The 25215-nt window shown below is 43.3% G+C and overlaps 1 protein-coding gene across 1 annotated transcript in view; it reads right to left on the bottom strand.

The window, feature by feature from the left end:
- The window catches only part of NUP133 (nucleoporin 133), a 1523409-nt gene that overhangs the window by 1068437 nt on the left and 429757 nt on the right, over positions 1-25215 (bottom strand). The window contains exon 10 of the mRNA XM_086927107.1: positions 19122-19269. Within this exon, the coding sequence (XP_086783233.1) occupies positions 19122-19269 (148 nt within the window). The remainder of the gene's footprint in view (positions 1-19121; positions 19270-25215) is intronic.

Genomic DNA, 25215 nt, shown 5'->3' with positions numbered 1-25215 from the left:
GAGACTGCTCCTCCAGGGAAACAAGAATACAACGTCAACAGTGTATATTACAGATTTTCCTTTAAGTGAGGAAATCTCTCCTTCGGATTGTTATACACCAATTTGGTACTAAAGTCAGAGGTTTTTCTAGCTAAAGTGTATAAATTCTAAATTGATATTCAGCTAAATTCAACAAAACCTAATAAAATGTTCAGAAAATATATACTCCTCAATCTATAGCTTGTTAGATGCAGCTGCTAGATGTAATTTTGGGTTGTTTATACAATCCTACATGGTGCAGCACCAAGCCGAGAGTGAAGCCACGGGTACATGATGAAGCTTCTGGTCTCATAATAGGTGTATATTCCAACAACTACATTTTTCCATACCTTGCATTTTGACAGCTGCTCAATAAAGCAAACCAATGTTTTTGTCACATTATATTACTTTTGTAGGAAGGAGGAATCTGACTACATGGTTGCCCCCACTTTTTCCTGGTTTTTTAATTAGTTTGGCTGGGAACCTTCCATTCAGGTCCCCAGCCTTTCTGCTTTCTCTTCTAAAATGATTCCATGTACTTCAGGTACACTCCAGTTTGGTTACTGGGGTACCCTTGTGAGTCCCTAGTATATGGTCCCTTTGGTACTAAGGGCATAGGTATCCGAGAGGCCTAACAGGTTCTGCAGCATGTATTATGCCACCCCTGGGAAGCCTTCCAAAATGACACCACAGGACTGCTACTGCATGCACCCCTTACTAAGATATAGGTTACCCATGTCTACCTTTAATCGCTGACACCTATAAACCTATCAGTCACTCCTATGGCAGGCCTTGCCAATCCTGAAGGCAGAGTGCTTGGTTTTGTGTGAGAGGGTGCCCATGCATGAGCAGGATCCCTCGGCAGCTTTCGGAGCCTATTCTCTGAGGCTGTTCTGTGATGCAGAAGTGCATTATAACCTCGCTGTAAATGCTAACTTTGGAATGGCTGCATGGAAACATGTTGTGTTTGGTGTCAAACACTTTGGAATTCTACCCCTGCCAGTCCTGGCGGCAGGGGTAGAATTCCACCCTTCTAGAGGGAGAGACATGTACACACTGGTCTGCCCGGTAATAGTTTAAATGAGCCCTAGCATCACAAAATGGATGCTGCAGCCACAGACACGCGTCTGACCTCCTGCTGCAGGAGGAAACTCCGGCAGGGGAGGCCTGGACAATAGGTTTCCTGTCACAGGGAGGTGTAACCACCTCCCAGACAGGCTTTAGTGTATTGGGGCTGGGTGGGTGCACTCAGAGTGCCTTGATGTCTGCACTGGGGGCACATTTGGTGTCCCTGTGCATAGTCCAGTTCAAACCGGTTGCAGGGACACTCAGCCCCTTCTCTGGCGCGAAACTGGACAAAGGAAATGGGTGAGCCACCCCTCTCTACAGACCCTCCGATAGGTGGGTCCCCAGAGTATGTCCAAACCCTTTCTTTAGTATAAGTAGGGGACCCCTGGCAACAGGACTTTAGATTACACCTGGACAAAACTCTGAAACTGGATCCTGGAACTTCGATGCTCTACTAAAGACTAGAGGACGGAAGAATCTCCCTTGGGGTCAAGGAGTGACTCCCCTGCTCAAGCAGGCACCAAATAAGCAATTGCCGGTTTGCATCTCCGAAGCTCCCGCCGGACTCCAAAGTATTTGCAACCCAGAAAGAGGATTTCCAGACTTCTCGTACCCTGACCCGAGTCCCCAGCAAAGCTGAGACCCGCAGCCCTTACCAGTGACGTGGAACCGGAACCCCTGGACACCGTGCACATTTGCTAGTGCATTGACTTTCCAAGCTTTCCTAAAATTGTGCTTTTGGTTACTTGTAGCCCAAGCCCCGAGCACCATCTGCACTGAAGATTGTGGGCCTAAACTCCACGAGTGTTCTGTGAGCCCTCTTCTTGCATTTCTGCTCGAGGCTCCTTCGCGATCCCTGGTCCGTTGACTGGTGGGTCCCTACGAAGCCCATTCTGATTTTCCTTGGCCTTCCCTGGTTGCTCCAGACGTGCCCTGACTCCTTACCAAGTGGTGAGTCCCTCAGACCTTGCTGATCTGCACCGAAGCCTATCTCTGCTTTCTATGTGGGTTGCTGTTGCTAAGGCTTGTTGGGTCCAATAAGGAAACCGACTCGGCATCCTTCGTAGGACAGCTCGATTTCAGATCCTGGTCGTCGTTGACGCCTCCTGGTCCTCGTGTCTTAAGAGTCAAGCTTCACCTTCTTCACCTGAAATCACCCGACATCAGTGGGCATCCGCTTATCGTGCTCCTGGTCACTGGCTAGTGACCCAGACTCTGTCCCCTCTGCATTCAGGTTCTTCTTATCTTTGATCCAGGCTTGGATACCACCGGACACTTTCCTCTACGACGGCAGCAGCAATTTGCAGATCGCCATTGAAAACGACGACGAGACCTGACACCAAAAGACACCAATGCACCAGGCTTCCCTGGGTGAGGTAACTTGAGTACTCCGGTGCTCCCGTGGGTGTTGGCCCTAGAACCCCTTAAGTCTAAAGGGGTTTGCTCAAAGTCCTCCTTTAAGTGTCCTTTATCTTTAAAATCCCAACCGCGACTTTCCCCATAGAAATTAAAGGTGATTCGCGGCTGTGTTCACACACTGCATGCGTCCCCCGTGGGTCCCCTGTTTCACTACCTTGGGTCGTTCCTGGTGGCCCCAGCGGTTCTAAAGGCTCTAGGCCTTGTGTCTATGCAAGTCGTGGTTCTTATACCACTTTCTTAATATATGGTTTAATACGCCCCTAGGGCTCAAAGTATATTGTGCTAATTTACTGTGTGATATTAGGTTTACTGAATGTACTTTTGCCTCTAGCCTCATAAAGAGACTAGTGTGATGTGTTTAGAATAAATACATATATTTTATATATAAACCTGGTGTGTTTCTTCTTTCATTTGGTCATTCACAAGATTATAGACTGATAAAACAAGTTGCTTTACATTCCTCCAAGACTTAGCCTGAAGGCTGCTCTCCCTAGCTACACTAGGATAGCTTTCTATAAAGGCTGTCTTTAACCTACCATCAATAAGGGTCATTTGGACTAGTGCAAGGTGCCCACTAGAATAGTGGACAGCATATGCCAGGCCAACTTCTCACAACTTATTGACCATACATGCACTCCTCGCTTTTTCAAATCAAAGTCTTGTGTCTAGGAAGAGTTCTATTCGGGAGTAGTTTGTAGCCAGTTGAGCTTTCTATTGGTCAAGTAATGCTCTCAGTTTGTGAGCTATCGACCAGTTCTTGCAGTTGTAGATTTGTGTGACGAGGTATCCATTTATGCTTAGTTTTTTACGTCCAAAAATTTCCCGGGTGGTGTATGGTCGTTGAACATATACGAGGTGCCCTAAATTGTGTACCCGATATCTGTCAGACCTGCAAATGAGAATTTGCCAATTCATTCCTTTTAGTGTGGGTGGTAGGGCAAGGAATACCTTTACAGTCTCGACTGTAGATTTAGAGTAGTCTTGTGAGACAAAGATTTTGTTGCCTTTCCATAGTATGTGGTTGTGTGTACTCATGAATGCTAAGATTGGTTCTACATGAAGTAAAGGAGTCGTTTACATACAATGGGGAATCTTCCTCATAGGGACTCTGTGCACCCTGTCAAATTCCAGTTTTTTCCCTTAAGACTATATCTGTATTTCTCCTTAACCATTTTTCTAAAAAGGGGATGCAGGGACCTTCTGTCCCCTCTTCTCCTTCAGGGATACCAAAAATACGAAGATTCCTTTGTCTATTTGTCTTCAAGATCCGCTAGGCCTCGACTAAATGATTTGGTGGTATTATATAGGGCTGAGATGATTTTATGTGTTTTGCTTTCAGAGACTTCAAGGTTACTAATTATATTCTCGGTTTCAGTGATCCGGGTATTGATTTGTTTAATGTCGGGGCGTATGGCGCAGATTTCATTCTGCATAGTGTCTGTATTTTCTTTAGTCTTGGAGCTTCTTTAAGATAATCTTCATCGTAGCGTTGATATCTTTCTTGCTTTTGACTGGTGAGTCCAGGTTTGGTGGGTCCACCTTGATCCTCTTCAGATTCGCTTCACTTTATTTTTCTGCCTCGTTTCACGTTTTTTGCTATCCGATCGGGCTGGATATTGTATTTTTATGTCTTCTTCGTTATCTTCCTTGTTGTTCTTTGTTGTATACTTTGTTGTCTTCTTTGTTGTCTTGTTCGCTGACTTATTCCTTGTATAGTGGTAAGTTGGTCTAGCGATCTGAGATGTTGTTCACTTCATTGTCTATTCTTTAGGCTATGTTGGTAGTATTGTAAGGCACGTATCATTTTTCTGGGACAAATTTGCAAATCTGTATTCTTAAGTCCCTGGCACACTCTTTGTACAGATATTCAGCTTCATTTAGAGATACAGGAAGACATACGAGTTATTGTATGAAGACAGACTTATTTGGTGTACTACTCACTTATTTGGTGTATATTACTCAGATATATTATCGAATCACTCAGATCGCTACCATAGTGCGCAGAGTTTGCTGCGATACCAGACTGCACTGGTGGTGTTTGGACAGCTGTTTTTGTACGATTATTTATGGTTTTTAGCAGGTAAGGAATTAATACTCAGATGCAACATAGGCAGTGCCCAAGGTACACAGGGTGACTTTTTGATGGTAGTGCTTAGACGTGCCTAGACATGCTCATTGTGCTTAGACGTGCTCCTTGTGGCGATGGTACTTAGACATGCTCATCTCATAATTGAGCACTAGTATGAACATCAGCATGAACAGTATGAACATGTAAGATTCTACCAGTGTGGACTTACTTTTACATTTCATTTTGCTCCACGAGCGTCTCACTCTGTATCGTGACTCACTGTGCCTATGTGCATTGCGCCTGCTGCATCATGAACGCTAGCGGCTTACAATCTACAGCGGGTGGTGTTAAGCGGATGCCATTTTACACTAGTTTATCTTTATATCAGTATTCACCTCAAATGTGTATCAGCATGGTAGTGTTGTCTTTTTGAAGATACAAAAGGTATGCTGTTCCTAATATCGAGAGAAGGGATAACTGGTTTTATGTGGTCATGAAGTGTAGGAAGATGAGGATTCCTCCTCTTGGAATATAGGACCCTCACACACCGGGCAAGGTGTCATGCTTCATCATATGGGCTGCTCATCGCCAGGAAAGCGCTGCAATACAGGACGGGCTCCCTATGAGGAGCTCTTTGGCAGAGATCTTTTATTCCAAATGTCGCTTGGTGCCCTATATCCCAAGAGGGGGAATCCTCATCCTCCTACACTTCATGACCACATAAAACTAGTTTTCCCTTGTCTCGATATTAGGAACAGCACAGCTTTTGTATCTTCATTATTGTTAGGTCATGTATGCTGGACCTGTCTAAAAAGCCCTTAGTCCCTCCTTTGTGATTAGCGTTCTCTTTTTGCTATGATTTGCCCCACTCTCATTGTTGGCATTAAGTTTCAGTCATCATTCCGTTCAAATGGTATTTATCACTATAATTTCTTTTGAGTTTTGTATCACCATGTTTTACTGCGTTTGTTACAGAGCAACATTGGGCGTTGATCAGGCAACCGCCATTTTAGGCACTATGTAGTTCTGTTTTATTTATGTTCGCCCCTGTACCTCTCGCTTTGTTCCCTCAGCCTCAGAGTCTCATAGGGCGTCCAACACATGCTGTCCCAGTAAGTTTCTAATATTGTAGCCGAGTTAGCTAGTTGGAATTCCTTCATAAGCCATCAGCAGCTCTAGTATCGCAGTGAATGCTATAGTGAGTATTGTGGATGGCTCAGGGAGAATATGCCAGTTTGTGCCATGTTTCATGGAATTACATTGCGCCATAGGTGGATATTAGATTGCGGCTTTTGAGACAGTTAAAAGTTAGATGGCGACTGTATGGGGAAGCGATAGCTACCATATGCTGGTAATTATGTATCGGCAGGTTAGAATATGGAGACGCCATTTTAGATGCGGCCTAACTCTGGCCTCGCGGTGGCAGTGGACTTATTACTACTTTTTTGTGTTTCTCTTATGTGTCGCTTTCTTAATTTTGCAGCTCTTACTTGTTTCCTTTTACTTTGGAGCTCCAGCATTGTTTAGTTCTTAGATTCATGTGTCCATTTTAAACTCCATAGCCCCAGAGCCGTTCTTGTTCACAGTGCGGCAGCACAAGGGCCGGAGATAGCATCAGATGAAAGCGATCCATCAGCTTTTGGCAACCAACGGATATCATTGTGTTAGTCTTTTCGTTATTTCCTCTGAATCGTTTTCCTTTGTCGAGAAGATCAATAGCAACATCGATTTATTTTGGATGAGAGTTTCCCTGGTGCAGAGCTGCAGGCTCACACTGCCATCTATCTCACTCTTTAAGCCGTGCCCCCTATGGTGTAGGTACTTGACCCAACATGCACATGTACCATAATGTCTACTTGTGATTGTCACTCATTACAGAACCTCACCGTTAGAGTCACCCCTCCGGTCTGGAGCCTATCCTGTTGTCAATCTCATTACAGGTATCTGTGATACAGTGTTGAATAAAGTCGAATGTGGCTTCTGACTTAATGATTAAATCATTATTTCTATTATATCCCACTTGAAGCCTGGGAGAGTAAAGCACTGCATGTTTCATGTCCAATAGGCCAGGGAGGAGTGTCTGGCCTCCTGTACAGCTCTACAGAAATCCGTATGGATAGATACGTCACTTCTGTGTGTTGCAAAGTATCCTTTTCCCATTTGCAGAATAGTGTTTCACTCTGTGTCAGTAGTTTCATTTATTTTACTTATTTGTACAGTGCAACTGACACTTAGAGGTTTCCTGGCAGTAGGAAGCTTAGCTAGATAGTTCTCAGGTTCCTGTAATCAGGGGAGGGAGTGCCACAACCTGGAAGATGAGTGAAGGATTGACCACCAAATGGTCTTGTGGAACTGAACATGAGGTGAAGGGGCATAGATGGCGAGATGGTGTGAAGAGGGCCAGGATGTCTTTCAGTTGGGATTTTTCACAGCCATGAAATATGTTGTGGCCAATACATAGTCTTAAACTGTATTTGTAGCTCAATTGGGAGCCAAGGTAGGGAGCGGCAAGCTACAGTAATATGATGAAATTTACGGAGCTTGCAAGAAGAGCAAACAGCTAGGATTTGAATGGGCTTTGGAAAGGAGCTGTTCTTGAAGGCCCATGAAAAGACTATTTCAGTAGTCTAATTGTGTTAGAGGATAGATATTACCATGGAAAGTTTGTTCCCTCGTTTGAACGGGTGGAATTTCCTTGAGATTTTGAAGTATAAAAAGAATTGGGAAGTTACAGCATTAATATGTGTTGAAAAGGAGGAGTCCAATTTGATTGTGACTCCTAGCACGTTGGCTTACTTCTGATTTGTAGATGGAAGGTTCCTCAACTCTGAAGACCAGAATGTGATGCATCAGTGTTAAGGATTGTTCTCTAAAATAAAGACTTATTTGCCTTATGTTTTAGAAAGTTGGAATTCATTCACTGGCCACTGTGTAGCCTTCAAACAGTCCCTCAGTTGCAGAACTAAGTTATGAGCTAGTTGATAGAGTCTGATGATTATTTGAGTATCACCGGCATACGATAACACGTTAAGCCCAAGGAATCTTGTTAGCTGATAATACCCTAGCAACAATATGGCTGGGGTGACTGTCCTGCTATAGGTCTAGGCTTGCTATACCTACTATAGGTCTGAGCTTCCTCCACTACGAGGAACTTTGAGAGGGCGTCCCATCCAACAGTTTAATCAGAAGCTTTTCATTGAAGAATTCCATTTGGCTAGTGTTTGCAGTTTCTGGGAATACTGATATTTTTTCATCAAGAGTGCCCTTGTAGGTCCTTATTTTTGGTGTGAATACCATCCAGTGTATTTTCATTTTGAGCATCTGCTCTTTAAAGACTATAGGCCAGATATACGAAGTATTCTTGCATGCGCAAACAGGTTTGCGGCCCGTTTGCGCATGCAAACATACCTAAGGGCCATGTACAAACCCTAATTAGCAAGTTGCAATTTATTAGCGACTCGCTAATTAGGATTTGCGACTTGCTATTAGGAAGGGGCGTTTCAAGGGCGTCCCATCCTAATAGAGAGTCTGAGCCCTATGCATGACTGTTTTGCGACCGCAATTGCGGTCGCAAAACACACCTACTTCAAGTAGGTGGTAAAGCATTTGCAAACGGGAAGAGGTCCCCAGGGGACCTCGTACCCTTTGGGAATGCATGGGAATTTTTTTTTTAAGAGCAGGCCAGTGGTCCCACGGACCACTCCCTGCCCTTAAAAAATGTAAGGAAAACGTTTTGTTTAAAAAAAAAAAAATGCATCCTGTTTTCCTTTAAGGAAAACGGGCTGCATAAAAAAAAATGCTTTATTTAAAAGCAGTTCCAGACATGGAGGTCTGCTGAGCCCAAAAAGCAACCATCCTTGGGAGGGCCAGCCATTCCCAATGGGATCGCAAATTGCGAGTGGCTCATTAATATTCAGGAGCCTCGCTTTTTGGGACCCCATTGGGAATCGCTAACAGTGTCTCTGACACTGTTGTACATTTGCTTTTGCGACCCGCAAACCTTCACAATTTGCGACTCGCAAATGCAAATGGTCGTACATCTGGTCCTCAGTCTTCTGCATCTGATACTCTTCTCTTTGCTATATACAGCTGTTTCACATGTATCTCCGTCCACTCTTAGTTTATTAACCTTTAAAGTGAAAAAATCTGTATTACCATCATTAGTTGCCAGATTTGATTCCATTTCTGTTAATAGCAGGCTCATTTCAGGATCACTACTCTCACTTGGTTCTGGGGCAAATTCAGCTCTGCTAGTGTTAGAGTTCTTTCCTCCAAACATAAGTTGTCTCTGCTTGGGTTGTTGTCCTAATATTTTCACGGGGATTTCAGCAGGAGTACTATTTGTAGACAATGTCCAAATTGTCACTTGCAAGTTTGTGGCTGACTGATGGTGATATGTGCATGCCTGGTAACCAACATGAAAGTCAGGTCTATGTTTAGCCAGCTTAGGTAGATACAACTCTCAGGAAGCCGTGCAAGGCCTGTTCTACACCTCAGGGCTTCAGAAGTAGGCCTGTATGAGTCTACTGCACAATGATAATGTGTATTGTCCAGTACTAGGGAACTCCCTCCCTGCAAAAACAAAGGGTGAAGATTAAAATGGCCTCCAGACTCAAATGGCCTACGGACTGTATTTACCTTTGAGACACCAGTTCCTACGTGAGTTGCAACTCACCTGTCAGTGGTTTTTCATCTCCACAGGACTAGCTAGTCTGCACTACAGGAGAGCCCACTGCCGCCCCAGGGTCCTGGAACACCACAGTTGTCAGAATCACCCAAGGATCCAGTGCCAGTGCACCGCTGCTTAAGCACTAGCATGTTGACTTCAGCTTCAGAGGCCAAGGCAGAGGTGGGCTATTTCTTTTCCAGGCACCTATATATCCACTACGAGACTGGCAGTCATCAATCCCCACCAGCGCAGCTCTGTGAGCTAACAGTCAACTGTGCAGCTGTGCAATACCCACATGTGCTTTAGAGGAGATCTCCCTTCAACCAGGCCACAGTCCATGCACTTGCTGCGCAAATCCACACCTATTTAGACTTCCACACAAAGCCCGCACCACAAGACGTAGACGTTGTCATTAGAGACTCACTAACACATATTTAATCAACTTGCCTCCTCTGAAAATGGCAGGATATTGTCATGTATGCTCACAGGGAGTGAGAGCTCTCAGCTTTAGCCACCATCTTGCGCTATGGCTCTCAAGCGTCTCTCTCCCACTCTCAGGTCCTTATATGTCTAGACTGACTTCAGACCTGCTCGGACAACTTCCACTTCTATCTCTCCTCAGCCATTCTGTCTGTGAACTACTGACATATTGAAGATAATCTCCAAAAAGCACTCTGCCTATTTTGCTCCTTCATCTGACAAGTACAGATACTGGCAACACCAGTGAAATATTTTCACTGTACACGTTTAATTTCTTGCTGGCATACTCTCATCAATGCACTTTATTTTTCTATCTATTTAGCTGTGGATCCATGACCAAATCTATGTTCCTATGTACTCACCTCAAATTTTGCCGTCAACGTATTACGCATATTCCACAGAAATGTCTCTTGTGCCTGAATAGAGATGTATTTCCACCCAATTATTAGTTCTTCCAGTACTAATTTATCTCATACGTGAGCGAATCTTAGATCCCTTTCACTGTGTCCCCTTATTTAGCCTTTGTATGATCTGCCATTCAAATTGGAACATTCTGTATAATGTATTTTCTTAAGCTTGCCTGGAGTCAGTTAACTAATGGAGCAACTTTGCAAGCATCCGAGAACTTCAATGTCTGATGTACACACTTCTCTACCCGGTCATGGAGGAATGCAGTGTAATCAAAGTGCATGATAAAGTTCCTAATGTGCTGCAAAATGTGAACCGCCCTAACCCTGTGGTTGATACACCTGTTGATGAGCTAGACCATGACAAGTATTTCAGATGACCCTAAGCATCATAGTGGAATGATATACTATCATATGTGGAGAGCCATGCATATAGTATAGGCCATGGGGAATAGGATTTGTCAAACAAGAGGATCTTGCCTCAAAACAAGATTCCAGCACTCAAGGGGCAATGAGCACTTACACTACCAATAAACAATGCAATTCCTCTAGAAGCTGTCCAAATACATGGGCTAGCGTTCTCTAGCAATGCCCAATTTATTTTTGTGAAGTAATTTTCTATAGTAACTATGCAAAAAAACTGGCAGATTGCTAAGAACATCAAGTGCTTTAGGAGGACTCTGGCTGTTTACGAGATTCTTTATTAAAGTTCTAAAATGTGCTTACAGTGCCTAGCTCCTGCAGTTGCCAGTTTCAGGTCAATGAAATGAAAGAGGAACTAACAGATGCAAGACAGATGTAGCTCCTCTCCTGTTGGTAGACACTCACAAGTGTGCTACTTTCATCCTTCCCTTACTCTCTAAATGTTTTTGTGGTACAGAACTTGGATGCCATTTTTCTGGTCCATGCTTAAACGTATTCTATATTTAATTAAGTAAATAAAATGTCAGGCTACACAGGAGTCTAAAACAGGCACTCTTTAAGTTTGGTTCATAGTAAGTGCCCATACCACAACCACAGCACTTCTTCAACCAGAGGACCTACAGATATTAAGATGAGGTTGATTCAACCAGCCCTCCAGCCCAGGTACTTTAGACTGAAGCTGTTAGACTGCATCAGTGTAGCAACAGTTTCAATACAGGCACCCACGTCTAGCTGCAAGATATACACATTGAATGTTATATTCTACATACCAGCTACTGTGCTATTAGGCAGGATTGGCCATCAAGTAACCTCCTGGTGTTTAGCTACACCTTCATTTCAGATATTAAGCAAATAACCAGGGAGTTGGTCCTGTGAAAAGTTATCTACGTAACTGAAAACCAAATCTAGGAATCTTGTGGATGGAGGTCAGCAGAGAGGTGCACATTAAATATGCCCTGCCATCTGTAAGCGGCATTGATTTAAAGGAAGGACAAAGCTTCAAGTTGTAAATGGTGTCACTAGTCCCCTAGTGAAGGCGATAGTGCTTCCATGTAAAGATAGCCTTCTGGCATTCGAAATGTGTAGAATCGGTATTCCTAAAGAATGCTTCACAATGCTTAAATTGTGTGAAGAACATTTAGGGACCAACAGTAGGTAAAACAACGTTTCTAACAATACCGTAAAAAGAAAACAAACTGTCCCACGTACTCAGGAAGCTATTGAGAAGGAAGGAAGGAAGAGTAAAGCAAAACCATTTTGGTGCAGAAAAAACAGTAGGAGTCTACTAACAGCTATGTTTGCTTCAGGGACATGCTTGTTATTTAACATCCCTTTTGTCCTCTATGGTAGGTGGTCTTGTCTTTTTTTTTTTTTTTTAATTTATTTTATTTTCACCTGGTATAAGACTGCAAAACATTCAACATAGTTTCAATTCATCAAGCAAATACAAAATAAAACATGAATTAATCAGTTGTTTCACTTTGTCAATTAAAGTAACTAAGCATAAGATCATAAAAACACAGGTAGACATATAATGGTCTTGGGTATATCAGTTCATTTCTAGGTTCCCCCAAATTTTCTCAAATTTCTTTAGCGATCGGACACCCCTAAATTCTGCCAGCGTACACTCCATAATTTTGATTTCATTAACCAGGTACCAACATTCCAAAGCGTTGGGTGGGTTGGGGTTAATCCAGGCCCTGGCTAAAGTTAATTTGGCACAGGAAAATAAGATTGATAGCAGTATATAATGTGGTTGACTTGTCAAGTGTGGGCCTAGTATTACCATGGGTGCTGTTATTGGTGAGCTAAGAATATTTTTTGTGGTTAAGATTTTTCCCACTTCTTCCCAGAATTTCCCTAATTTCGGACATGAGAACATCATATGGACAAGATCTGCCGCATACTCGTCACATTTCGGGCATTTCGTTTTTTCTCTCATAATGTTGTTCGAGGACCATTTAGAAAAATTTTCTGGGGTATAATATAGCATGTATATGGTTCTATATTGTTGTAATCGTAAGCTAGATGATCTTACATGATCATGAATATTAGTGTAGGATTTACTTATTTGTTTTCCTGTTAAATTAGTTCCGAGTTTTAGATTCCATTTATTAGCTAGTGTATCGTTGTCGTCAGATCTTAAACCTATAAAGAATTTATATGCCGAGCTGATTATTGATTTCTCTTTTTTAGAGTTTAAGAGGTCCCAAATACCCCCGCTCGACAAGGTGTTAATTCTATTCTTCCGCACTAAAAAGTCGTATATTTGCATATATTTAAATCTGTGTATATCGGACAGTCCGTATAATTGCTTTAAAGTAAGAAAATCCAGTATGCCTTGAGAATGATATAAGTCGCCCAGAACCATAATTCCTTTCAGTTGCCACCTACGAAATTCCCCGTCGCTAAATATACTAGGCAGCCCGGGATTGTCCCACAGAATTAATTGTGAGTGGAATATAGTGGTTTTACAGTGAATAAGTATATCCTTCCATATTCTTACTATGTCTCGTGCGGTCTTAAATTTAACCCTTTTGTAGAAGTTAGGATCTGTAACACGAAGAAAAAATTGTTTAGCATCTCCCTTTTGTGATAAATGATGATAGAAAAGTAGGTCCTCTACATTTAGTAGTGATCGAATGCGTCTTATAAAAGAAGCCCAAAAGTATAATTTCATGTCGGGAAAGTTAAGACCACCAGATCCTATTTGGTTTTTCAGCATCTTTAGCGATCTCCTAGCCTTCTTATATCCCCAAATAAAGTTGCCGAAGATCCTATCTAATTGTTTGAAAAAAAGCCTATTCTGTGCCAAAGGAATTGATCTAAATAAATATATATATTTAGGTATGATTTTCATTTTTATCAGATTTATTCTACCGATTAGATTTAATGGAAGTCGGTGCCATTTTTTAAAATTCGTAGTGGTAGTTTTCATAAAATTTTTATAATTGATGGTATTGAGTTCTTTGATATTTGAGGTAATTTTAATTCCGAGATATGTCGCGATCTTACACATTTCAGGCACTGGTTGAGGGGGGAACAAAGTTAGCTACTATTTGGGTTTTGTGAGCATTTAATTTATAACCTGATACATTGCCAAATTTGGATGCTTCAAAGTTGATAGCTCTTAAGGAATCAGATGTTTCGATTGAATATATAGCGATGTCATCCGCATACGCAGTAATTTTTAAGCTTTGACTGCTAGTCTTAAAGGGTATTATTCCTGCCTGAGTATCCAAAGCTTTTAAAAACGGTTCTAGTGAAAGGGCAAATAATAAAGGTGATAGGGGACACCCTTGACGTGTGCCCCTCTTGATTAGAAAACAGTGTGACGTGAGACCGCCATAGCTAGTATATGCTATTGGATTGTCATAAAGTGCCCGAATCCCATTTAGAAATTTTCCACCAAACCCCATTGATCCCATTACATGCCATAAATAGTCCCACCCCACCCGATCAAACGCCTTTTCGGCGTCAAGCATTATCATAGCAAGGGGGGTAGCCTCTACTTCTGCTATATCGAACGCAGTTATTGCCGTATTGACATGGGCTGATGTATCCCTCCCTGTTATAAACCCGTGTTGCTGCGTATTTACAATTTTAGGCACTAATGGTGCTAATCTTCTAGCCAAACACTTTGCGAAAATCTTTGCATCAACGTTGATCAGGGAGATTGGTCTATATGAGCCCATCTCCTCTTTAGGTTTACCCTTTTTATGAAAAAAAATCATTTTGGCTTTATTCCAAGAGCGGGGAGCTGACCCGGTTCTGCCAATATAGGTGATTACTTCTAAAAGAAAGGGTGTTAGCTCGTCCAAGCATGATTTGTAAATTTCCAGAGGGATGGTGTCCTCGCCAGCAGATTTTCCTAATGGCAGTGATTTTATAGCCTCCTTTAGTTCTTCACTAGTTATTTCTAAGGTCAGTTCCTCTGTTTCGTTTCTTGTTATCTTATTCGGTAAATTTTCTTTTAAATAGTTCTCAATTGTATAGTCGTTGGGAATATTCTCTGGTGTATACAAAATTTCATAATATTTAGCAAATTGTTGAATTATATCATCTGGCTGATTATATCTCTTGTTATCTACCCCCATAATTTGGGAAATCATAGACTCCGCTCTATCCTCTGCTACTTTAAATGCTAAAATTTTTCCAATTTTGTCACCGCCCTCATATTGTGAAAATTTATATTTATGGATCTGTGCGCTCCTTTTCTTTAAAAGAGTTTCTTTGGTTTTACATTTTAGCTGGCTAAGGTTTGCACTGATATCCAGAGTTGAAAGATTATCTCTTAGAGCTTTTACAAGCTTTATCTCCTCAGCTACAATGTCAGAAGTCAAAGTTAAATTATGTTTACGTCTTTCATGATTCTGTTTCAAAACAAAGGTTTGTGTAAACCCTCGGATACTGGCTTTACAAGTATCCCACACTGTTAAGCATGAGGCAGTGTTTCTGTTAAAAGTCAAGAATTCTGTTATATGTTGTTTTAATTGTGAAATGAAAGTCATATCCGATATTAGATTCCTGGGGAAAGTGAAAGCTCTTGGAGGTTTACGTTTCAAGGACGTAGTAAACTCAATCATAATGGGATTGTGATCAGATGTAATACGTGGGTATATTACCATATTTGTGGATCTCAGAGTGTCTGATATAAAAGCCATATCTAGACGTGAACATAGCCTGTGGGGAGCTGAGTAAAATGTATAGCCTGGAGAGTTTGGGTATAGCGAGCTCCATACATCTCTAACATTATGTAGTTTACATAGATCTAAAATAGATGTTCTAGTTTTGGGCATTCGTTTGTAATTACCCGGACGTGTTGTATCGGTCTGGCAGTTCAGAATACAGTTAAAATCACCCATAATTATTACTTCTCCCTTCTAATCTAATAACGCTATATTTAGTTGTTCAAATATTCTAGGATCTTCTTTGTTAGGTCCATATACAACACATGCTACAAGCTTCACATTATTAAAACAAAGTTGGGCAATTGCCCACCTCCCCCATTTATCACCCTGTATTTTAGTTATTTCTGCCTTGAACCTTTTGTCTTTTAGTATAGCGACCCCTCTTATAGGGGACGTAACTGCAGAATTAATTATCATCTCAAAGCCCAGTTGACTTAACAGCTTCTTATCTTTGTCTATAATGTGGGTTTCTGACAAAAATACTAAATGAGGATTATATAATCTTAGTTCTTCAGCAACTAAATGCCTCTTGCGTTTGTTGTTCAGCCCTGAAACATTCCATGCCAAACATCTAATATTATGCATCTCTAATGTAAAAAGTGATGTCAATATTCAGCATTATTATATGTAGTTCCAAATAAAGAATACGTTTTACTAACATAAAACTCTCATCAAGCTTTTCTACCAGGTTGAAAATATTTTTTTTCCTTTCTTCCCCAACCCTCCCTCCACCTTCCCCCATCTCCCACACCCACCCCAAACTGCGAAGACCAACCCCCCCTCCCCCCCCCTTACCTACTGCTGCCGCTAACAAGGCAGCGCCTGCGGTAGGAACCAAGGGTCCCTCCCCCCTCCCCCTGAAATGTCAGCTAATGTTATTGCTTCGTCAAGACTGGTGACTAAATATGTTAACATAAAAGAAAGAACAAAAATTAAGTGTTTAGGTGTTAGAAGTGTCCGTGCCTCAGCCTATAACAAATTCAATTTCTATCCATCTAAAGTTTCTAAATCTCTTATGCAAAGACAGTTGAAGAGCTCCTCGCTTTCTTTTCAATCTTTACTTTTGTTGACTCTTGTTGAGGCTGGCTAAGAATTCCTGTGCCTCCCAAACTTCGCTAAAGAAGTTTGTACGCCCTTTCATGATTACTTTAAGTCGGGCAGGTTCTTGTAAATATGCTAAGCCTCCCAATTTATTGATTGGATCGATCAGTTTGCGCATTTCCCATCTTTTGTCCATCGTGGTTTTGCTAAGATCTGACCGAGCAAAGATGGTAAGATTGTCAATAGTTATTGGGGTATTAGGCTTAGCTTTTTGCCACACAGCTTGTCGGAGCAGGAAGTTGCCGAAATGCATCAAGATTGGGCGTGGGAATTTACTATTCTGACGTTTTTGGACAAGTGGTAGTCTGTGTGCTCTTTGCACTTGGGAGTCCCAGTCCCAGTCTGAGAGATCCGGAAATGCTCGAGGCAGCAGTTTCACCAGGAAGGCCCTCGGGTCGGATCCCTCCAGCCCATCCGGGATTCCATAAAGTTTGAGGTTGGATCTTCTTTGACGATTTTCCAGGTCCTCAACTTTCCCCTGAAGTTGGGTCAGTTCTGCATCGTGGCGCCCCACAGTGGCATCTAGCCGTTGTGTTCCTTCTTCTACCAAGACTGTACGTTGTTGGAGCTCTATTATCTCCTGTGTAATACCCTTTAGTATGGAGGCTATATCCGTTATGGAGGTTTGCAGTCTTATATTGTCACTTTTCAGCTGTTGATAATGTGACTCAGATTCTGCCCTTTGATTTATCAGAAGCTTTAGTATAGTGTCTAATTGGGGGTGATCAGTGTTTCCCAACCTGATTTCTTCCGTTGAATTTGCATTCATACTTTCAGCAGATAATTTGTTTAGATCAGTGTCCATATCCACGGATATCGGTAGATCGGATGCCGTTGCCGCTAATAGAAGATCTTTTTCTTCTTCTGTAGTCTGCTCGATAAGAGCATGGTTGGGAGTTTGCAGTACCTCGTTATCTGTAGGGCTGCCCCCAGACAGCCTTAAAGTCATAGTCTTGACTAGCCCTTTAGCCTCGATCCACTTCCTTAACGGACTTTTTTCAATGACCATTTTTTTTTAAATCAAAGGGGCTGTTCCTGTAGCCAGGCTAGACAAAGCTCTACCTCTCTTCTTGTAAGTTGTCTTAGCTTTACCTCTGCGTCTCTGTGGGGGTAGCCTACTCAGAGTCTTATCTACAGACTTATCCAGTTCCTCTTCTGTATCATAATCACAGTCTTCAGAGGAAAAATGTTCATCAGCCAGTTCCAAAGTTTGACCCGAACCATAATTACTCACTGGACATGTAGCACGACTATCACATTCTTCTAGAGTACCCTTGTCTTTGTCAATTGGGTCTTCCATCCTTGAAAATATAGCCGTTGTCTTGGGAATATAAATGGAGGTAGCATCTGAAACTGAAACTGACTTGAAAATGTTTAATGATTGGGGACCCCCATTTGCCGACCCATTTACCTCCTTTATTCCTGCTGTTGTCTCAGGGCATATTAGTACCTCCCGGATCTCGCAGTCTACAGTGGGAGTAAGAGATGTAGCCAGTTGAATAGATAAAGCTGAGTCATCCTCATGATTTATATTAACCAAGGTTGTTGTATTCTTAGAGCTTGCTACTGTTCCATCCTCAACCAAAGGAGCCTCGTCTTTAACATTTTCACTAATATCTGCACCTTTTTGTGTTATTTTTTTAGGAATTGTTCCACAGTTAAATTGAGGAGGGCGCAGAATTGTCTTACCTGCCGCCTTCCTGTCACTCCCCTTTAAAGTAGCTGCCGGGACCGGTGCTGCCAAAGTTGCTGTCTCGGTGCTCGCTACCGTTTTTTCAGCCCCCCCCGTCACTGTGGCTTCTGTAGCTGCTACAACCATGGCAGATGATATAGCAAGGGTTGGAACGGGGGTTGGGGCTGGGGATGCAGCTTCCGAAGTATGCTTATGTACAGCAGCCGCTGCCGCAGCCGCAGAAGTTTTAGTATTCCGAGTAGTACGCGGAGGATGTTTAGGCGACATGTTTTCGGACGGGATAGTTGCAAACCTCGTCTTAGCCAGACTCAGCAAATCGCTCCCAGATCGAGCGAGCCTGTTCTCTAGCCAGTCCCGCACCGCTCGCCAGATACTCGAAGAAAGCCACAACATCGGCAGTGGTGTCCGTCAGGAGCAGCGTATAACGTGTAACGCTGAGGGCGATGAAAAAACGTTGTATAGCTGGTCCAGGTGAGCAAACCAGGAAAGTACGCTACTTCTGTGCTCCAAGCTGCCCAGTTCGTTCCGTTGGCCCCGGTCGTCTTCCTTCCTCACCGGTTCGCTCCCTGCCGTATCAACAGTTGACAGAATCACGGCTTATCCCCCATTCTTTGCAGTCCTCAGAGGGCGCCAGTAATCCGCTGCTGACATCAGAGTGGAGGGAGAGAGCTCTCGGTCCGCCGCCAGCAGAGTCCTCACTCCGCCATCTTGGACTCCGCCTCCCTCCTGGTTCGCAAGCTAAACAATCTCTCTTGATTGCAGGTGGTCTTGTCACCACAAGCACGTCCAAGAAGGGAGTATTAAGACTTCAAACTGCCAGAATATAAAAATGTTTATCAGTTTTATAGCTAATGTTTGAAACTATTCCTAGTTTTGCAAGTCATTATCCCATACAAGCCATCCAGTTTACCTTTTCACTTCAACCAGAAAAGTCCTACATAAATATTTCTATACAATATGCTGTATAACTAAACGTCTAAGGTGCCTGGGGCGAATACATTATTGAACATGCAATGATTCATTGCTCAATCTCTGCTTCAATTAGCTCAGATTTAGCCTTCGCAAAGAGAAATGCTAGTATTACCTTGTGCACCAAAAGTAATTTTCTCCTGAGGTAAAGAGCTCCTGCCAACTCCAGTCGAACAGGCAAAAACGGACTCTTCAGTGTGCAGAAATGCAGCCTGGCTGGAGAACTCTGGGATGACAAGCTGGCAAAACAGCAATTCCTCTGACTGAAAGAAATAGATTAGTTAAATACACAACAAAATATAGGTCAATCAGTGCTTGTATTGAAGTTACATCTATAGCAGTTGCAAAACGCCCAGAGTTTCAACAAACCAATACATGGGCACTAACTTAATCAACATTCTTCTAACAGCTTTATACACTGAAGACTAAAATATCACATATGTTTTAAAGTGTTAAATCCAAAACTGCAGTTTGGATCAACCACTTGGATTCTGCACTAATAAGCTTAGTTCTCGAATGACTTTAGTCTAGTCTGTTAACAGGTTTTTCAAGTGTTATTATTAATTTAACTGAGCATCCTCTCCCTTTGAAAACAATTATTAATTTCCCAGCACATCGCCCACCAGATGCTTTCGCCAGCACCACAACTTCGAGCCCCAGATAAACCAATCTTGTCTTACTAAAAACCAGTCTGATGAAAAAACAGCTTGAAGAAAGAAGACAAGATGACAGGAACATTTCTGGCATCTTATTAGTCATGGCACTAATTCATAGGAGATGAGGCAGGGAGGAAAGTAATCTGTGGGAATAGTATGTATCCACCAGAAATATTTTTACAAAAGGTAAATACATATTATTTATTATCGATACGTGTTCTTGCAAATTTCTCACCTTATGAAAGAGTCACAAAACAATAGCTTCCTGGAACCCTGGAAGATGGATTAGAGTAGTGCTAGTTAACCAAGGAAATGCCACACAGCTCAAGCGAAGTATTAGTTACTGCATTCAGAGACGCAAGTTAGTAATGCTTGACAAAAGTAAACCAGTTAGACCATGTAGTAGCCCAGCAGATGTCGGCAAACTTGACACCTGTAAAGACGGCTGTGTAGGCAGCCACGGCCCTAGCGGAATAGACACAGATGCCGTTCGGCAGATCCTTTCTGGCTAGGGCATAGCAGCTTTCCATACAGAGGATGATCCAATCGGAAATGGTGCATTTGGTCCTGCTATGCCTTTTTGTATTTCTACCTTATCCCTTAAAGAACTCATCAGCCACTCTGTCCTGCGAATGTCTTATGGCCAAGCACGTTTGGATTCTAACCTATGTAGCAATACCTCCTACTTGGCAGGATGAGGATTTAAGGAAGATGACAGAGTAATATGCTGACCCATGTGAAATGCAGATACCACCTTGGGAAGGAATGAAGTGTAGGACCAACTTTAATAGTGGGTAGAAAACTGTGAAATTTGGACAAATCAAGAAGGCCTGAAGTTCTCCTATCCTAAGAGCTGAAGATATTGCCTCCAACAAAACTATCTTCAATGTAAGAAGATGAAATAAGCAACTGTGCATCTGTTCGAATGGGCATTGCACCAAGAAAGCCAGTACAAATTTTAAATCCTACAGAGTAGCAATACATAGAGGGAGAAAATAAGTAAAGTAAAACCTTTCGAAAAAGCACCACTAGTGGCAATATTAAACGGGAAGGCTGATCAGGGAAATTAATAAGGTAAACAGGGAAGTCAAGTAAGTTTTAACTGTTACCCCCCCAGACCCAGCTATGCAAAGGGCAATGCAAACCACAAGACGTCAGTAAGGTGAGATTTAAAGTGGTTGGAGTCTTCCGCCTTAACACTGAATGAACATGTTCCAGTAACATGCATAGGCAGATTTGGAAGCAGGCTTCCTGTCTCTCAAGATGACATCTAAAACGTCTTCAAGAAGTCAAAAGGACTGTAGCTGTCAATGATCAATCTTTACACGTTTAGCCTAATCGACTGGTGATTGGGGTCTTCGACCTGACTATTCTGCTGCTGCACTGCAGGCCCTACAGCAACAGAGGCAGGTCTTCCATTCAGTAATAATGGCCTGCTGCTCTGTGTAGCTCTTTGTTTGAGGGCGGTAATCATGCCTTGCGGATTCCTCCCTCTAAATTCCTGCTCTGTTGCTGCCAAAGAGTAAAGTCATCAGCAGAAGAAACAAGGTGAGAAAAAAAATCCAGTTTTGCTGTGCATGTGTGAGTGTGTTTGTTTTTATAAATGTATTTCAGAGTCATTGAGAGTTAATGGGATTGAGTGAGGGTGTGAGTGATATCGAGTGTGCATGTGTGAATTTGTGGCAGTGAGCGAAAGTGTGTGAGTCCATCATCTGTTCTTTTTGCATTTGTCACCCTAAGTGGGAAGGGTATGCTTAGACAAGGGTCTCATGCTCGCTACGCCACCAGATTCAAGCTATCTTGGCTGATGAGGTGAACCCCCAAATCCGTTCCTAGGATGCGTGTTTCTTGTCCAGGGAGGACCTGGCCTGGCAGTTCGGGCTCGGCGGTTTCCACTGGGAACAGGGTCAAATATTTGCATATGGCTGGGTCTAATCTGGGATGGCGTGGCGCGCAAAAAAAATATGGATTTAACCCAGATCTGTGACTGGGGTGAATGGTCGATTGATACAGCATTCCAGCCATCATCTATTCTTTTTGCAATCTAGTAAGAAGTAGCAAGCAAACGGGCGTGGCCTTAGGAGCCAAGATGGCAGATGGACTGTATAAGTGCTCCTGAATCTCCTCCTCCATCCATAAACATCCGCACTGCCTGCCACCCCAATTATCCTCACAGATACTGCCTTTACCTCTCGAGGACAGGAATCCGTGAACTCTGGCATTTGTAGGCTTTGAGGGGGGCAGGGGCTTGCTGCACCCACTCCTTCCCACAAGACTGCCAGACCCAACATGGTGTCCGAATACAAGGAGGAGGCCTAGACTGAAGCGCCGGCTCCCCAAAGGTTACCTGAACGGACTACTGTGGCGAGGAAGCAGCATCCTTTGTAGAAGACATCAGTTCCGTCCAGGACCTTAGGACTGGAAAAAACTAGGCAGAATCCCAGGGTCAACGGTCCACGCCTGGCGTCACGGAAGAGGCACGGCACGGCTGAGACATTTGGGTCCAGGTGGGGTGACTTCAGGATCTATGTCCCCCCACCCTTGAGACCCTGCTGATCTCCGGTTGCTCGTGCTGCCTTACCTTCGGGGGGCAAGCAGGCCGGAGAGGAACACAAATGAGCCAGGGTGCCCATTCTTACCACAGGACTGACCGTTGTCGCAACTGGATATAACCTGCAGTTTCTTCAAGTGCCGTGGCACCAAGACTGCGTCTGCCCCCTTCCATCCATCCAACAGTTTCCACTGAAGCTGCACTTTACACAAGGGGGGACATGGGGAAAGACAAGGGCACCACACATCCGGCTCAAACCAAGATCAACAAATTTACTACAGGACCCAGGAGCAGAAGTGCCCAGCAGGGTAGTGGTCCACACTACATGCAACCCCTGATTTTTCTGAGGTTTCCGCCATCCTCCAAGTCATCCAAGAATCCAGAGACACACTGGAGTAGAGAATTCGGGAGGTGAAGGCGGATGTCTCCCTACTACATCAAGACCTCTGCAATATTGTGGGTAGGGTTGTAGACCTCTGCATTAGGATGATGAAGTAGCAGAGCTTTGACTATATGACACACCTGACGTGACCAACGAGCTTAAGATGCTGAAAACAGTTCGCAACAGAATAACCTTCACTTTTAACTTGTTCCCAAAGGAGTCTGAATCCATGGACCCTGCTACCTTTTTGAAGAACTGGTTGACATCCTGGATGACGTCGGACACGTTGTTGCTCTCGTTCAAAATACATCTCTGACCAAATTCCCTCCACTCGGTGCACACACTTTGATTGTCCGTATCTTCAACCATTGGGATTGAGACACTGTTTTATAGAAGGCCTGCAAGGCGGGTACTTGTTCTATCAGGCCTCCTGCATTAAATCTTCCCCAACTACACACAAGAGATCCAAGAAAGATGCAAATACTTCGAGGAAGTAAAGCAAAAGACAAAAGACGGGCTCCAGGAGGAATGCTGCTGTATTCTGGACATGAGGAAGAAAACGGAACGGCCCACACACTCCGGGAGCAGCATTGATGTGACCGCAAGCAGCCATGAGAGCTCCAATTTGATGGGAAGGCCATGGTCCCAGAATCCTCACAGTGACCATCCACATAAAAAACATGAGGTTCAACATGAATGTTATCCAGTGCTATGAGGAGAAAAAAGAACCATTTTACAACGGACTTCAATCCATTCTGGAGAAATGCCTTGAGAGACATCACCATACTGATGGAGGACCTCAATGCCAAGATTGGAAGCGACAACACTGGGTACGGAGAAGTCATGGGCAACCATGGACTTGGCACTAGAACGAGAATGGTGAAAGGCTCACAGATCTCTGTGCCCCGAACTGTCTGGTAACAGACGGTAGTGTATTCCTGCATTAAAGAATATACAAGGTAACGTGGGTGTCACCAAACCATTCGATAGAGAATCGGATTGACCATGTCTGCATTACCAAGACGTTCCACAGGTCCCTGAAGGGTTTGAGAGTGATGAGGAGCGAACTTGGCATCAGATCATCACCTTGTTGTGGCCAGGCTAAAGCTAAAGCTAAAGAACGAATAGCTGGAATCGATAAACCAACTCCAGCGATATAACACCACCCTTCTTAAGCATGCATAGAAACAGAGTAAATACTCAGTCATAAGTTTCAAATCCTGCAAGAACTAGAAGATGACAGAGACCCAGTAGAAAGTCAGTGGGAGAAGGTCAAAGAAACTGCAACATTAACCTGCTAGGAGGTACTGGGTCCCAAGAAACACCAACACAAAGAATGCATCTCCACCAAGACGCGCCACAAAATCCAAGAGAGAAAGGAAAAGAAAGTTACAGCCAATGCCAGCTAAACAAGTGCAGAAAAAGCAAACGCTGAATGCGAATACACCAAAACCAACAAGGAAGCAAAGAGAAGCTTAAGATCAGACAGGCAAAGATTCATTAGTGGTCTTGCCACAGAAACCCAGGAAGTAGCAAGCCGTGGAAACTTGAAAGAACTCAACGAGCCAGTCTCCAAGAGATGTACAGCCAGCTGACAAGGACTTATCAATCGACTGCAGAAGAACAACTATGGAAGAAATACGGCAAGCCATAAAACATCAGAGAAATAAGAAGGCAGCGGTACCTCACAACATTCCTGCAGAGACACTGAAACCAGACACTGAAACATCAGTAGACACAATATACCCCATGTTTGGAAGGATCTGGGAAGAGGAAAAGATGCCATCAGACTGGAAAGAGGGAGATCTCATCACAGTCCCCAAGAAAGGTGACCTGAGTAACTGCACAAACTACAGAGGGGTAACTCTTCTATCAACTCCAGGCAAAGTTTTCAACAGAGTAATTCCGAACAGAATGAAGGAACAAGTTGATGCTCAATTGCGAGACCAGCAAGCTGGATTCTGCAAAGGTAGCTAGTGCACAGACCAGATTGCAATACTGCACATCATTATTGAGTAGTCGATGGAATGGAATTCGCCCCTCTTCGTCAATTTCATCAATTATGAGAAGGCAATCAACAGTGTGAACAGAGAGACCCATTGGAAACTCCTCTGCCAATACGGTGCGCCAGATAAACTTGTAAGAATCATCAGGTACTCTAACGAGGGCATGACCTGCAAGTAGCCGCGGTCGGTAGTAGGAGTTTCTGCAGGGCGGTGACGTGGGGAGGGGGAGGGGCAGGGGCAGGGTGGGGGGTAGTAATGTATGGATTACGGAGTTTAACAGGTAAGTAAACATATAAATAAATAAAACGAATTTTGTTTCGTGCACTGCATCACAAAATGCGATGCAGTGCGCGCAACGAAATTCGTTTTATTTATTCATATGTTTACTTACCTGTTAAACTCCGTAATCCATACATTACTACCCCCCAACCTGCCCCTCCCCATCCCCACGTCACCGCCCTGCAGAAACTCCTACTACGGACCGCGGCTGCCTGCAAGCTAATCCATGGAGGAAAATCAAGTGAGGACTGGCGTCCGTCAGGGTTCTTTGCTCTCACCTTGTCTCTTCCTGCTGGCCATAGACTGGATCATGAAGACATTCACAGCAAGGAGAA

The sequence above is a fragment of the Lissotriton vulgaris genome, chromosome 6 (genome assembly GCF_964263255.1).
Source record: "Lissotriton vulgaris chromosome 6, aLisVul1.2, whole genome shotgun sequence".
Lineage (NCBI taxonomy): Eukaryota > Metazoa > Chordata > Amphibia > Caudata > Salamandridae > Lissotriton > Lissotriton vulgaris.
This window is presented reverse-complemented; position numbering and strand designations above follow the sequence as displayed.